General features: G+C 34.0%; 1 protein-coding gene across 1 annotated transcript in view; it reads left to right on the forward strand.

Moving 5' to 3' along the window:
* Positions 1-17,686, forward strand: part of LOC149533961 (MADS-box transcription factor 22-like) — a 265,667-nt gene that overhangs the window by 204,082 nt on the left and 43,899 nt on the right. The window contains exon 5 of the mRNA XM_089805939.1: positions 12,099-12,198. Within this exon, the coding sequence (XP_089662065.1) occupies positions 12,099-12,198 (100 nt within the window). The remainder of the gene's footprint in view (positions 1-12,098; positions 12,199-17,686) is intronic.

Genomic DNA, 17,686 nt, shown 5'->3' on the forward strand with positions numbered 1-17,686 from the left:
AAGTTTGAAACAAAAACAACATTAACCACGAATAAATCTTCCAAGAATATAGCAAGTTGTGGAAGCTACATTCATGCACTACAAAAATAGAAAGAAATAAATGATTTTCCTCACTTAAAAAGGTCTAGCAATCCAATTGGCTTTGATTTCTCTAGCACTAAAATATTGATCTTGGAATATCTATGGAAAATGCCTATAAAACAATCAATAGGCACACAAACTCTAGATACATATATTTATTTTCATCATCAATATTAGAAAAAAAGGTGTAAATTTCAAATTACCACTCTTGCAAATCATGTGGCTATAGGAGGAAAATTAACCAAAAAATAGCATATATGGGGAAACATTTATCAGCATGTAATACTACTTCATTATACCATTTTTGTCCATGGATTCAACCTAATATGGCATCTTTAAACTATCCATATTCCTACTTTATGTTTTCACATAAATATACCATATACATGAAAAACCATAAGTTCATATGCTTGAAACCATAAAGTCACAATTGTTTAAAAAATAATTTTTTGAAAGTAAGATAAAAGGAACTTAGAAAGATGGCCTTTTGGAGGCCCATCATTCCCCCCAACTGAGATATTACTGGTCCCCAACAACCATGAAATTTCTGATTCTAGCCCAAGCTCTCCAATCACTAGTTGTCCTCTCCCCTGGCTCATTCTTTACATAATCAAAGTATCCTTAATTTTCCCTAAGCCTTCTCCATCATCGAACTTCTACTGACATATCATGAGCCTCTGCATTGTCATTCACTGTTAGTAATGGTTGTAGGAGAATGAGAGGTTGATGCGTTAACAGTATTGGCTCGGACTCCTTCCCAAATCAATATATCATTGAATTCTGATTTTAGCAAAAGTTAAATTTTTTGATGAATAGTCCCTTATATTTTTATTTAAAAAAAACAATAAAGTTAAATATTCAAAAAAAGTGGGGTTCCCTTATCTTCATGTCATGTAGCATCCGTGTCCACTTTTATCTTGAAGAAACAATTGTTGTTTCAACATCACAAGATGAATGCTCCCAATCTACAAAGGCTTGTTCTCTTATTGGGTATACTTTATTAGCTTCCAATCCAGAAATTTTTGCTGAGAGTTTTGAACTTCTAGTCTCATGAGTAGAGGAGTTGTCATTTTATTTTCCTTGTATGGCGCAACGTGATATTCCCTACTTATCTCATTTTGCATCCAACACAATAATGCTTTCAACTTCACATCTCCTATATAAAGGAGTGAATTCCACTCTGTATCATTAGGCACTGCCAAGTTATGCAGATATAATTCACACAAAAATTCTTAAAAGACATTGGAATAGACTGGAATGCATCATAAAACTTATGAGGAGTTGAAATGGAGGGATTAAGTCCTTCCACAATTCTTGTCAATCTTGAAATTTATAAGTTGGTATTTGAGAAATAATGCATACACTAGTGATGGTAATCTGCATTCCATAATTTCAAGAATCAACCCTGACTTGTTCAATCCTGCTCTTTAAAATTTCATTTTGGTTTAGGCTTTGCTTCAATAGATGGCTTTGTTCATTAATAAAATGTTTCAATATTTCTATTTCCAACTTCTATTGTGCTCTTCCCCACAACATTTGTTGAAATAAATTAATCCCTACAGATAGGTGTGTAGACAAATTAGGTGGTGGCAATGGTTCTTGATTGAGAATGTCTATCCATTCAAATTTTGGATGGGAAACTTTGTTGGAACTTTGTGGCATGAAGCATTCTGCTTTCCTTATAACAAGTGGTGTCACCACATTCTATTCCTTACTAGACTTAGCTTTTACTTTAGCTAATGTTTCTAGCCCATCCTAGTTAATCTTTTCTATTACTTCTTCATTAATTTCTTGTCTAAATTTTGGGTAGTCCTTAAAAGGAAGGTCTTTTGAATTCTCACAAGTGTCCTACATAACATGATTTTTTTCAAACTCCTTAGATGCTTTAGGCTCTTCATAATCCTTATTACTATCAACAAGTACATAGTTAATACTAAGGTCAACTTTGGGTTGTGGACTCCGGTTATTGCACTCATTATCACTGGCTATGTTTTGTTGAAATTTTCCCTTCAAAGAGGACTCCTTCACAAGCTTAGAAGACTCTAGGTTAACTACTTGGAAGAGAAGCTTCAGTAACCCTATTTCCTTCATAAATCCTTGCACTTTGTCTCGTAGGGGTGTAGATAGGCATGGAGAATTCTTTTGTTTCCTCTTTCTTTTAGTCATTTCTACTTTAGCTACTTTAGGAGGTTTTTCCTAAGCTTCCTCCCCTTGTGAGTGCAGGGTTTCATTAATATTACTTTCACTATTAGGCTGTTGTTCTAAATTTTTCCTCTTCTAGTTCCACAACTTTACCCTTTCCTTCCCTAATGGTGTCTTTTTAGACAAATGGGATCTTGGGGGCACTAGTAGCTTCTCTATTTTTACCTTTCTTCTTGCTAGAAATGGAGGCATTAGCTTTGTAAATCCTCTTCCTAGTTGGTATAGACGTGGAGGGAGAGGCTTCAGGAACATTTTCTGTCCTCAGAATAACCTTGCAAAAACCAATGGATGTTCTTTCTCTTCATCCAACACCTTGGCCTCTAGGGCTGACCAATCTATGTTCTACCTCATTTAACTACAAATACTTTCCCCTTGTCCCAATTGATTGTTTGTTTAATTCCCTTTCCACAATTAATTTTATCAAACAATGATGGGAGACAAACTAATCCTTTCTTAATTGTACTAAAGAAGCTTGCTTCTTCACAATATTTAAAAGGAAATTGAGAAGATTTACCTATCTATAGCCATGTTGCAGCTGAGCCAAAATCTTGAAATTTAGGGCATGCAGGTACTTGTAACAACCTTCACAAGTGAAGTGAAAAATGATAAATATTGTTGGTTGGATAAACTCCAAGGGAAAAGATAATCTAAAAGTACCTTGCTTCTTTTCTATGTCCATCAGAGAGTCAAGATTATAACTGAATTGTGTCCTAGTTGTAAGTAAATGAAAACCCTGTACCCAATTTTTTCCTTTTTGGGGTAACCTAGTGACTTTAGCCACCACATCTTCTATAAATTCAATTACTGCTTCATTTTCTACATGTTGGCCTTGTTCTACTAACGTATGAGGAAATGAAGGCTCTTTGGCTATAGGAGAGGTCTACTGAACTGATACATCAACTTGTTCAGTTGGGAAATCTTCAACTTCAGTTATTATAGTCTTTTGGGGTGAAGGAAGAGTAGTGCCTGACCTTAAGTAGATATCATTCAAGGAAATAGCATAACTCTCTTGTTGTGTTGGTTGTTTGGTATTGTTGGAATTAGGATTAGGTTGAACTGGTAGCTAAGTTTTCTTAGGGGAAGTATTAGTGGTTGTAGGAGGAGGCATTAAAAACTACTACTAAGGTGGTGGCTTTAAGGCTTGTTGACTATGTTGGGTATTCCAATTTTTGGGTTGCCAACAACCTTGTTGAGGTTGTTGCCAATTATTATGCCAACTAAAACCAGTATTCTAACAATTTTATCATTGATTGTTACTATTATAATTTTGAAGAGGATCTTGTGGCATACCTTGTCTTTGGGGTCGTCTCCTTCATTGAGCAACATAGAGCACCTCTTCATTTTCATCAATGGCATTAAACTTAGTAAGCATTGGTTGTGTCTCCAGACTTGCAACTAACTTGCATCTACAACTCCTTTTCTTCTCCCTACAATGTGGACAATATTCAACTAACATGGCATTAGTTTTGTCCTTCCTTCACCTACATGGTATCTAGCTGATTGGCAACATCATTAATGATGTCTCATTTGAAACTGATAGCAAATTGGATAGCTCCATCTTTGATACTCCTGAACTACCATTAGACTTATGTGGTAGGTCTCTAAGTCCCCTACCTTTCTTAACATTGGTCTTGGAATAATTTAGACATATACTTGTATATCAGCCTAGTTTTTCTAAGTGATATCTCCTCCCACCATAAGATCTAGATCCTCAATACTTCCATCATTTAGACCTCTCGAAAAAAATGTTTGTTTGATTCTTCATTTAGCTAGTGTTGTGCGTTACATTATAGGTTGAACATGAACTATGACATATAGTCTTCTAAGGTTTCATATTCTTTTTGGGACATTTTGAAAATGTCATCCCCTTTTAAATCTTGACCCCTATAGTATTCTTTATACTTTGTGAGAAACAAATTGGTCATTGTAGAACAATCTACTACAATGTTAGCACCCAACCCCATGAACCATCTCAAAGTAACTTCCTTGAGGGTGGATGGAAACAACTTCAGCTTGTGAGAATCAATTTTATAGTCATAACTTCTACAAATGATATCAAACTCAAAGAGCAAGGTTTTAGGGTCTTTAGTAATTAGGCCATAAAACTTGGGAAGTGCAGAAGAAGGTATGTTCTTCAAGTTTTGATTACCTAGCTGACGAGAGATAGGATTGTCTTGCTATTTAGGTTCAGCAAAAAGATCATTCAAATGCAAAGATTCTTCAATGGATGAGTGTATTAATTCTTGAGCATAAGCGAATGGATTTTCAAAAGGTTCCTCTTCTTCATTCTTGCTATGAGGTTCTTCAAGCTTGGGATTAAAAATATCTTCCTAATTATTATGAGGAAGAAATCTCCCAAGGAAGGTTTGTTCTTATATGCATGCAAAATAATGTAGAATTTAAACTGACATAATGACTTCAGGGTCAAACTATATTGACACCATCCTTGGGAACAACACCAAAAATGACTAGTAAGCATAATACCTTAGTAATGAAGCATTCAACATCCTTCCAACCCATGATTCTATGTTTAGACATAATCATGTGTTTTACTTAAAATAATATACTGACTTCATTTAATTTATCAATCTAGGAGTGTAAACTTGAAATGATGACTGCAAATTATATGCTCTAATTCTTCTTTAAGTCATTACAACTAAAGCAAAGGAAATTATGAAGGAAACCTATGTTAGAAACTAAAATGGCAACTTAGCTCAAAGATTAAGATAATGTTGCAAATGGTAAACCTATCTATACATCTATGTTGCAAGAATAGTTCACTGATTTTGTTATCAATGGCTATAGGAGCAACATAGCTATGCCTTACTTAGAAACAACAAGGAAATGAAATCTATTCTAACAGAACAATTCACTCACCACTGCGCTCAAAGCTACAATAGTCATTATTTTAAAAGGAAACTACAACTACTTCCTAAATCTAAGATCACTTCATTAATGAAGATCAATTACAAACTTATAATGTTTGAAATAGAAACAAAATTAACCATGAATAAATCCTCCAGGAATATAGCAAGTTGTGGAAGCTACATTCATGCACTACAACAACATAAAGAAATAAATGATTTGATCTGCTTGCGAAGGTCTAACAATCTAGTAGCCTTTGACTTCTTTAGTCCTAAAATGTTGATCTTGGAATATCCATGGAAAATTCCTACAAAATAATCAATGCACACACAACCTCTGCATACGTATATTTATTTTCATCATCAATATTAGAGAAAAAGGTGTAAAGTTCAAATTACCACTCTTGCAAATCCTATGGCTACAAGAGGAAAACTACCCAAAACATAGCATAGATGGGGAAACATTTATTAGTATGTAACACTATTTCATTATACCATTTATGTCCATGGATTCAAGAAAATATAACATCTTCAAACAATCCATATTCCTACTTCATGTTTTCACACACACACACACACACACAAAAAAAAAAAAAAAACCATAAGTTTGTATGCTTGAAACCATAAAGTCATAATTGTTTGCAAGATAACTATTTGAAAATAAGATAAAAGGAACTTAGAAAGATGGGCTTTTGGAGGCCCATGACCATGGGTACAATAATCTCAACTAGTCAAGATAAATGGTTTTCTTACAATCCTGCATATTGGAGTCAGGTGCCAATGGTTTCCAATCTTTTGTTGTTGTCAAGTTGTTTAGTATATGTCAAGTTAACATAGCTCTAGTGCATTTCGAGTTACTATAGCTCTAGTGGATGCCGAGTACTATAGCTCTAGTGGATGTCGAGTTACTGTAGCTCTAGTGGATTTTGAGTTACTATAACTCTTAGTGGATGTCAAGTTACTGTAGCTCCTAATGGATATCGAGTTACTATAGCTCTTAATGGATGTAAAGTTACTGTAGCTCATAGTGGATGCTGAGTTACTGTAGCAATCTTATGTTGACCGAGTGTTCCTCCATCTACCAAGTGAACCTATTGGTGTTGTGTTTTCTAGTAGATGTCAACTGTTCCTGTATGTGCCAAGTGCTAGTATTGGTTTTAGGTCTGTTCATACTGAGTTGTTTGTGAGCTAACTTTTGGCATTTAATTTATGATTGGATATTTAATTTAGTGTTTTATCGAACTTGTGGCTCAACATATATTTAATGTAAGGGATTTAATTTTGTTTGTAATGAGTTGGGCTGACTTGTGGCTTCATTAGGTATAAGTAAGAGGTTTTTTGGAGTTGTTAAAAAGTTATCATTCTAGCTTGGAGAAGGGGATGAAGTGTAGATGCAAATTTTGAAGAGCTAGGGTTGCGGCTTACAAACCAGAGGATTGCTTGGTGGACCTGAGGGTACAAGTGTGGATTCTCTTTGGTGTTCTTATTTAGTTGTGTATCTAGACTAGTTGGAACCAAGTTTGTAAGTAGATCTTGTTGGATCTTGCAGAATTGGTTTTTTAATTGTTGATGGTATTTGGCCCTAACTTGGAAGACCTTATAGCTAGACATATTGCATGTAATCAATTATATCTATGAATAAAGAGTTTTGATTTGGTATCAGATCTTACATTATTGTTGCTTTGTTGTTGTATTTTCATTGTGTGGTTGTTTGCTAAGGGTTTGGACATCTCCTTTAGGGATTCTCTTGCATTGCACTATGTCACATGGTATCAGAGTGATGGTTTTCCTGAGTTTGTGGATAGATTGCGGAAGTTGCAGCAATTTATACTAGGACTATAGAGAAGGTTGGTCTTGTGGTTGATTGATCTTCTAGATTGGTAGATATATTGCTTAGGGTTTGCTAAAAAATCTGAAGATGCCTCCAAGAAGATTGGACCTTAGGAAAATTGATGATCTTAGTGATGACTTGGAAGAAAAAATCTTAGAGAAGATAAGAGCAAAGTTTAGATCTGAGATTGCATTGATGAAGAGTGACATGGTCACTGAAATTGTAAGTGCTTTAGGTGGTGTACCTAGGCATGTGGGTAATGAAGCTAGTTATGAGGACATTGCTAAAGAATTTGAAGCTACTATATTTAGTGATGAGGATAGAACTAATCGTGTGCAGAGACCTATTAGAGCTAGGGTTGGTCAGTTTGCTAGACCTGGATCTTAGTTGAAGCTAAAGCATAAGATGGAGGTTTCTAATTTCTCAGGTACTTTGACTACTAAAGGCTTGATTGATTGGATTGGTGAATTGGAAGACTACTTTGAGCTTGAGGTTATTGAGGATCCACTCAGAGTGAGGTTGGAACAAACTAAGTTGAAAGGACATGTTGCACTTTGGTAGAGAGAATTGCAAAGAGACAAAGAAGAGGAAGGTGTGATGAAGATCACTAGATGGAGATTGATGGTGATTAAGTTGAAGGCTAAGTTAATTCCTACTAATTATGAACTTGAGTTCTTTAAAAGACTACAAAATCTAAAACAAAAAGGATACTTCTATGAAAGATTATACCGAGGAGTTCTACAAGTTGACTATTTGGTTAGGTCATAGAGAATTGTTAAAGGAAAAGTTAGGTTGGTACATTAATGGTTTGAGATTCAATATTGAGGATGAGGTTGGTATGTTGAATACTTCTTTAGTTAAGGATGCTTGTTAGTATGCCCTAAAGGCAAAGGACAAGTTGAAAAAAAAAAGCCAAGGTAATGATAGAGGAAAGGAGAAGTTGGATAGCTTGGCATAAGCTAAACCAAGTGTTGAAAGTGAACCAAAACCTACTGATCAAGAAAGGAGGACAGGTAATGGTGAGTTCAGAGGTAATTGTTTTAGATGTGGGAAAGAAGGCCATGGATCTTTTGAATGTCTGATAGGTAAGACAGCTACTATTTTGAATGAGGTTGTAGTTCAAGATAGTTAGCCTAAGCAAGGAGAAATTTTGTTGGCTTGATGAGTACTAATTAGTGAGAGGACATTGGATCCTTGTTAGAGGACTAATTTTTTTAGGACTCATCGTAAGTCTGGTGGTAAAGTTTGTAAGGCAATTTTGGATGGTTGTAGTACTGATAACCTTGTTACTGAGGAGATGGTTCAAAAACTTGGTTTGAAGAGAGTGAGACATCCTTATCCTTATAGAATGTGTTGGTTGCAAGGTGAATATGCTTTGGAAGTGAGGGAGAAATATCTTGTTTATTTCTAGATTGATAGTATAAGGATCAAGTGTTGTGTGATATTGTGGACATCAACAATTGTCATATGTTGCTTGGTTGGCCTTGGTAGTATGATTGTGAGACTGTGAATGATTGTGTCAAGAATGTGTTTACTATTGAGAAAGGTGGCAGAAAGTTTTCCCTAATTCCTCTACAGAATGAAGAGCTCGATAGGAGAAACCTGGGTATTGGCAGCTGAGTTGAGTTGGCAGATTTTGAGAAGGTTGGAGATTAGTATGGAAAGAAGACTTGTAGCACACCTCAGATGGATGTGAAGAAGCAGAAGAAGAACAAGGGAAATAGTGTACACGTTGAAGATTTGGTGGATATGTATGTGAAGAACCAATTTGGGATTCATGTGTTGAATCCTAGAAGATGTTCTTCTAGTTACTAGAACATCTTTTCAAACTTGGGGTTTTTGATGCAAGGGCATCCTAGGCTTTCTTGCAATCTTGCATATTGGAGACGAGTGCCAGTGGTTTCCAATTTTTTGTTGCTATCGAGCTACTTAGTATATGCCAAGTTATTGTAGATCTTGTGCATGATGAGTTACTATAGCTTTAGTGGATGCTAAGTTACTGTAGCTCTAGTGGATATTGAGTTACTATCGCTCTAGTTGATGCCGAGTTACTATAGCTCTTAGTGGATGTCAAGTTACTATAGCTCCTAGTGGATGCCGAGTTACTATAGCTCTTAGTGGATGCCAAGTTATTGTAACTCCTAGTGGATGTCGAGCTACTATAGCAATCTTATGTTGATCAAGTGTTCCTTCATGTGCCGAGTAAACCTCTTGGTGCCTTGTTTTCTAGTGGATGCTTAGTGTTCCTGTATGTGTCAAGTGCCAATATTGGTTTTGGTTATGTTCATGTCAAGTTGTCTGTGAGCTAACGTTTGGCATTTAATTTATGTCTAGGTATCTAATTTAGTGTTGTAGCTAACTTGTGACTCGACCTATATTTAATGTAAGGGATTTAATTTAGTTTGTAATGAGTTGGGCCAACTTTTGGCTTAGTTGGGTATAAGTAAGAGCTTTTGTGGAGTCTTTAAAAAGTTATCATTCCAGCTTGGAGAAGGGGATAAGTGTAGAATTTTGAAGAGCTAGGGTTATGACTTAGAAACTAGAGGATTTCTTTGAGGACCTGAGGCTACAAGTGTGGGTTCTTCTTGGTGTTCTTATATAGTTGTGTATCTGGACTAGCTGGAATCAAGTTTGTAAGTGGATCTTGTTTGATCTTGTAGAACTAATTTTGAAATTGTTGTTGGTATTTGGCCCTAACCTGAAAGGCCTTATAGTTAGGCATATTGCATGTAATCAGTTATATCTATGACTAAAGATTTTTGATTTGGTATTAGATCTTGCATTATTGTTGCATTATTTTTGTACTTCTATTGTTTGGTTGTTTGCAAAGGGTTTGGACTTCTCCTTTGGGGATTCTCCTGCCTTGGACTGTGTCATTGAAAAGTATGCCTATCATGTGAGACAAAAATGCTTTTCTTTTATTTTTAAAATGGGAATAATGTTTTTCATTTTCATACTTAGGATTAGTGGGATTTTTGAGATTTTTACTTAATTAAAAGGGGGCAAGTTCTTTGAATTAAATAAAAGAATTAAGATAAGGCAATCAAATGATAGGTTATAATCGAATAATTAATAAAATGATGATTTGATCAAAGATAAGTGATGGATAAATTAAGAAAAAATGTTAGAAAGGGGGCTCATAGTCTAGATGGCCATTTTTGGGTGATTATAGACCCTACAGATCTTAGTGATCTGTGGGGGAAATATGTACTATCTCAGTTCTTGAAAAACTTACCCTTGAATACTTCTATATAGGCAACTTACCCTTGAATACTCATATACCTCGTTTCTCTCTTTTTACAATTAAGGCTTCATGATCATTTATCTTTCATTCTTCTTCATTAATTTCTATTCATTCACTTACATATTCTCCAATATGTCTTATGCTTTTACTTGTACTCTTGGTTAGTACTCTTTTATCTTTATATGCACTAGCTCTAAAATCAGTCTCAACCCTAAGAAAAGAATCTTTCAATATTCTCATTTAAAAATATTTTATTTTACCAATCAATGTCCCTCTATTAAAACCTTTAATAAGAGGAATAAGTTAGTTCAATTGAATTAACCTTGTTCTCGTAAGTTGGTATTAAGGATCAAAGAATCTTGTGAACAACTTGAACTTTTTATCCCTGTCATAATTCTTGTAATTCATTGTACATATGCTCTAACAATTCCATATTCTTACATTATTCCCCTTTTAAACTTAGCTTTCCAATTTCACAACTTTTCTTTCATTATAAATTCATTACCTTCCCATAAATTCCTTTACTTGCCAAAATAGTTCCTTTGAAGCTCCCCTTAATCATCCAATATTAATATTAGTATGCTCTAATTATCCATAATATTCATCCACATCAATTGATCTCATATATGGAATACCCAACTAAGGAAAACAACTTTTCATTATACCTCTTACAAATAATTAATTAGGTTGACCTATTAGAGCTTTCCCAATGTACATTTAATTACATAGCTCCATGTTGAGGCATACATGCTTTCATAAGCATTATTAAAAATAACATAATAATGTTCTCACAAGTTACAATAGAGATATTACTTTTTACAATGATAAATAACACGCTTCGTCAACACAATCGACTATCAATAAAATATATCGCATGTTACAAAATAGTGACATTTACATAATAACCCATATTCTTCCTTTAGACATGAGAAAGGACACATATGCTAATTAGAGTAAAGTTGCAAATGCTACAACTTACAATTATATGTAAGGAACACTGCTAAAAACTTAGTAATGTCTAAGGTGGACATATATTGGGAAGATCTATACTTGGGAGTATTTTTATACAAAAGTAAGTGAATGTAAACATACTACGATATTGAGATGTATTTATGTGCCAATTATTATACAAGCAACCATTTCAATAATTTTCAAACAAAATAATTGAAAGTAAATGCATCATTCAAGAAAAAATGAAGGTTTTAAATATACAAATTCTATCTTTTAGTTTTTTATTCATCTAATTTTATAGTTTAGAATAATTAGAATAAATGATGCAAGAAAAGTATACACTGAACTCATTATAATAACTTGTATCAAAAATAATATTCTATAATCATTTTCAAATTGAATATTTTTCTAAAAAAAGGCAAAGGCCTACTACGCAATGGTAAACTATGAGTCTCTCATCAAGGAGGTCTTTGGTTCAAGTCTATGATTAACACATAATAATAATTAATTCTAACAATAATAATGAATAATAATTAACCTAAGCTTTGGTCGATTACTTTTCAAACAAAATTATCATCATATTCTATTAATAGCATAAATTTAAATATTATATTTTACTAATAATTTGATTTTTATTCATTTTATTTAATTTAAATATATTTATAATTGATATTTCGTATAATTGAGGATGTAACATTTTGCAAAGCTTAAAGGTATACTAGTATTGTTTATTTTACTAATCTTTTTCAAGGTACTTGTAGTTTGATGATCAAGATTTTGGAAGGATAAGATAAGAAATGGAAAGCGTCAACCATATTTTGAGGTAAACCATATAAATCAATGTTATTTGGAATTGTGAAGTTATTATTATTTATTTTAAGTAATTGGTTCTTTTAACAAAGGACTTGTCTATTGTTTTTCATAGGCATATGGATGGAGAGGACCTTCAAGAGCTAACCATAAAAGAGTTGCAAGTATTAGAACAAAAGTTGGAACTTGGGCTACATAGGATTCGATCAAAAAAGGTATCATTTTATTGTATTTTATTATAAGTTAAATTAGCATGTTTCACATAAATAATATAGAATTTTTTAAAAGATAAATAATTTATTGCTTTATTAAAAATGGTTCACAATTTCTCTGCTTAGTTCACTTTCATGAGCTCTTCACTAACCACATAGTTAGTTCTTCTTAATGTCATAGATGCTCGCATTCCTCACTCATTTTAAAATTCATAGAAGCTTCAATAGGGCTTGTATTGTGTGAATTCCTCAAGAAGATGCTGAATTAGGATATCACAACTTACTTTGCCAAGGGTTTTCTACTTTTACTATCCAAAGGTCCTTGGTGTCCATGTACCATGCTGAATTTTACATCATTTAGACTAAAACTATCCCTTCTAATGTGATAGAAAATATGCCTACATCAGAAATAGTTAACATGATTTTTAAAAAGGCACTAAGTTTTGGTATCCATAGTTGCAATGGGATAGAATGGCTCCTCAATTGAACTAGTCTCCCCAACTCTGGTGATTCTGCTACATGGTGCGCTCACCTTCTGTCTTCCCATCATCTCTAACCATTGCAGTATGCTTGCATAATTTGTTCACAACTTTATAGGATTTGTGTAGGATCGTACCGTAATATGTCAATTTATATAGATTTGGCCAAAATGATGCAATTTCTACTAGTGTTTCTAAAATAAAAACTTGTTGATGGGGAAATTTTGATTTACCCATGTGTTAAGGATTTTTATAATGTAGTTTTATTATCATGAGGAAAAATAAATTGCATTAAAGAATATGCTTCAAAGTATTTAAGGAAACTTCCTATATGATCTTTCTTTGATGGAATATGTGTTCCAATATTATTTTCCATGGATTTGGAAAGCACTAAGATAGAAGAAAGAGATGATAGCTAAAGATGTGGATAGGTTACACACTAGTCCAAACTATTGTTAGAGTAAAAGGTTAATTTAATTTCGTTCATTAAATTACCTTTAACCCCTTCTTAAGATTCCCTTTATGCACTTGCTTTTCCATTTAATAATTAATTAGTAATTATTTAATGTCATTTACCTCTTAGGGTTTCCCTTTTAGGTTTTCTATCTCCTTCACCAAGATTGATCGGTTGTAAATTATTCATTTTCTTTTGCACAAGTAAATGTAATCTTCTTGTTTATTGAGCAAACCCTTCTCTCTTTGTGTTTCTTACTTCCTCATAATAGGTTATTTGCATGCAAGATATCCAAGGATCTATGGATTTGTTCATTATCAAATCCTACATGATATCAGAGCTTTGCTTCTAGCTACCTATTCTTGTTTGGAGTACAGAATGTACACAATTTTTTTTACACAAATCTTGTGATTTTTTGTTGTTTTCTATGAAAATATGGGGTCTTTAAAATTGGATGCACTTTGAGCCCAAATGGATACTACAGTTGGATTCAAAAGACGTCAAAACCCCCATTTTCATATAAAGCACATCTTGTTTGGCCAATGTTGTATTATGTGGAAAAAAATATTTGCCCAACAGGGTTGTATGACCTTGTGCACACTTCCTGAGGTGATATTTTCAAAAAAAAATAATGGGTTTTTTTGAAAAAAAATGTTGTCTATATTAAACTTTAATAAAGTATTAAAAAACTTTATAAACCTTTTTTTGAAGACAAACTCAAGAGCATATGTACTTAGAAAAGTATTGATGGTGCAGGAGGGTACTTGCAAATGTAGAGCGTGACATCATTCAAAAAATGTTTAATTTGACATCCATGCACCCATCAACAAAATATCATTGCAAATTTGATTTTGAGACGCATGCATTAATGGAGGATATTTTGGTATTTGGTTTTGTTTGGTTACCTATTTTTTCCAATGAAGTCAGATGATTCTTCTTGCATTCTAGTGGACATAACTTGCTCATTTTAGTTCTATTTTTTGATCTAAAAGAAGCATCAAAAAGCTCTTCTTGAGCCCTATCTAAATTTTGTGTTATTTTCATCAGTATTTCTTAAAGGTGCATGTGATTCTCAAACTGATCTTCTCTCATTTTATTTACGCATTCCTTCTAGCAATTGGGCTTCAACTTTTTGTATTGTGAAGGGTGTTTTCTATTATTATTTATGTTATTTACATTAGTAAACCAGAATGTTTTCAAAAAAATTCCAACACCTTCTAAAATAATGGATGAGACCTCTTCTTGTCTAGAACTTCTGACCCCTCATAACTATCACACATGGAAAACCCTAATGACATGACTTCTCTGATCAAAAGTGTTGTTGTCCTGTTTAGATGCAATCTAGCCAATATTACTGAGGCCATTTGAGGTCATGTAATACAAGAACAAGATGGATGAGGCAATGGGGTTGATTTCTTTACAAGTATTTGGTAGTCTATAGTTTCATCTTGATGGGTGCAATACCCCTCTAGCTATGTAGACCAAGCTTGATGGCTCTTTTGGTACTATAAATGAGTTCAGGGCACTTTAGATTGAGGCAAAACTTACCTCTCTTGTACAAGATTATTTTCCTTCCATTGAGGACTTTTTGATGAAGTTAAAACAAAAGAGATCTTAATGCAAGGTTGTGCGAAAACCAAGATTGACACCGAGTGCATTTACATGATTCTTTCTAAGCTTCATGGAAACTTTTAGATTTTTGCTTCTACCATCAAGCCCACCTCCTAAGGGACATAAATCAAAGCTAGAAAGACCGAAGTTTTCTTATTGTAATAAGCCCAATCATGATGAGTTACATTGCTATGAGAAGAAGTTAGATGGCGATGCCAAATAGGTTTCAAATTTGACAACTTTCCTTCAAAAGAGAAACATTATTATTCCTGCTACTTCTCACAAATCTTCTTCATCAATATCATTTCAATTAGATGGGAAAGATATAGGAAAGGGTCATGCACTATGTGCAATTACTACTTCACACTCTTCTAGATGATTGTTGGATTTAGGTTCTTCACACCATATGGCATCTTATCAATATTTGTTCTCCTCGTTTGAGGCTTCTCCTACTCCACACATTTTGATGGGGAACAACATTGTTATGGTTGTATGTGGGAAAGGTTATATTATCATTGATGATGGTACATTTCATGATGTAATTTGTGTTCCATCTTTGTCCTCTAACCTTCTCTCTATTTATCAGATTACACATACTGGGACAGGGAAGATAGTTCAGTTTGCACAAGATTTGGTGCATATTAGAGTTAGTGAGACATGAAATATTGTTGCTAGAGGGATTTTTGATCATTCTTCCCACATATACTACTCCTCTCATTTTGGTCCACCATCTCCACGATCAGAGACTTGCTCTCCTTTACGAGAGACTACTGAGGTGAAGTTGGATCACTTGAAGTTATGTGTTATTCCTAAGACCATTGTTGTAACTTCTACACCTCCACCTCCTATTTAGAGTCCATCCATTGCACAAGATTACTCTTCAACATTACCTATTATTAAAGCTCTACTCATCAAGCCACCTACTATAGTTGTTAGGGATATATCAGATAACACACATCTTCTCTCAGATGATAGATTTAGCATACCAATTATCCCACCTCTATTGGAGATTTCATTGTAGATTCTCATGCATTATCCTTTAAGCATCAACTAAGACTTCCAAATTTACCTTGCTTTTAGGGATTTCACCCTCCTTGTCCACTACCTTTGTTTCTTTCATATTGGAGCCACATCAGTATGTTCATTGATAGAGGAGTTCTACCAATTTGGGGGAGCTATGGAGGAATCAACACACATTCTCCAATCTCCATTATTCTTAGGTGCTAATATAGCAAGTAAAACACATGGACTCAAAATTTCTTTGATCAAACATTTTTGCAACAACTCTTGCACTTGTCTATTGAGTTCTTCATTCTCTGTCGATGTCAACCTATATGGTGCTTTATTCAGAAAACTAGCTCCAGCAATCAAATGCATATAATGACTTATACCCTCTACAACAATCTTTTTTTCACTCATTCAACAAGCTTTCACTTTCTATTGGCACTTGGCTTATACTGTCTTCTTATGTTGTCACTCAGCCTCTATTAGTTTCTAAGCCATTACTATGCTCTATCACCTGACCATTACTAGCACAACTTGGCCCTTTATGAATTATAACAAAATAGACTTGGTTCTTTTTCATTTCCTTCTCAAATTGCTTTCAATTAACCAATCAAGCTCTAACAATACTATAGTTTATCTCATTGGGAGACTCAATCAAAGGCATCAATGTATCCATAACTCCATTCATCCAAATAGTATATTGATTCAATCTTATATTATACACAACATGTTTATCATATTCCCAAGGTCTACCCAACAAAATATGACAACAATCCAGAGGCGTAATATCACATAGAACATCGTTAGAGTAATATCCAATCTTTGATTTCATAAATCTTATCCTCATCCTTGATCCATGAAACATGATAGGGTGTAGGATGCTTCAGCCTCAGCAACTACAACTTTGTAACCAGCTCTTCAGATGCCAAATTTGTTAAACTTCTAGTGCCACATCTATATTGAAAGGATCAATGTCCTTCTTTGCCACATCTAATATAATTACCATGAAAACCTCCTCTAGAATAAGAATTACCTCTTCCTCAGTAAGAACTAGTACCTCCTCAGTAAGAATTACCACCATTTGATTTAGTCTTTCCTTTGTCATCACTTTTCAACTAAAACTTATCCTTATGTTGCATAGAATTATTAGATTTGTCACTTTCTCCATAAGATCTACCTCTACCTTCTCTAGAATCTACCACATCTAACTCTTTGTTCATGCTTCTTTATCAAGATCTGTTCCATTTTCAAGGCATATTAATCTTCTTATTCCACACTTTCCAATTTTAAATAACTTATGTCATCTTGAATCCTAGATCTCAATCCATTTGAATACCTTGCAATGTCCTCAACCTTGTCATCCACATGTCTAGATCTGATGTCTAGTTTATAGAATTCCTCATCAATATACTCTTTTAAATTCATGTCTTTTTGTCTCAAATTTTGCATCTTTCTCAACAAGCTAAATTGGTAATCAATAGGAAGGAACATCTTTAATTTATTCATCATTTTCAACCAATTCTTTATCTTCTCTTTTTCTCTTCTCTGTCTATCGGTTTGCAAATGCTCCAACTATAGTGAGGCATGACCTTTCAACCTAATGGCTGCAATCTTTAGCTTGCTATTATCAAGAGTACCTTCAAACTCAAAAGACATCTCCATAACAGAGATCCAATCCAACACAACATAAGTGTCCAATTTTCCATCATAAGGAACAACTTCCATAGCAAGCTTTGAATGTTCCCTAGATAATACTCTCAACAATCCTTCCTCATCCTAACCTTCCTCAAGTTTTGGATTAGAGTTTGATGTCATTTCTTCATCATCACTCACATTATCCACATGCGCTCCTCTCCTCAGGGTTATCTCCATAGCATCTAACTTGGTTGCAATTAGATCAACATGTCCATAATAGCAGTATCAACATTTCCTCTGCCGCAAA

Source organism: Cupressus sempervirens, chromosome 10, assembly GCF_028749045.1.
Source record: "Cupressus sempervirens isolate cs-2001-9-10 chromosome 10, ASM2874904v1, whole genome shotgun sequence".
NCBI classification, from domain to species: Eukaryota; Viridiplantae; Streptophyta; class Pinopsida; order Cupressales; family Cupressaceae; genus Cupressus; species Cupressus sempervirens.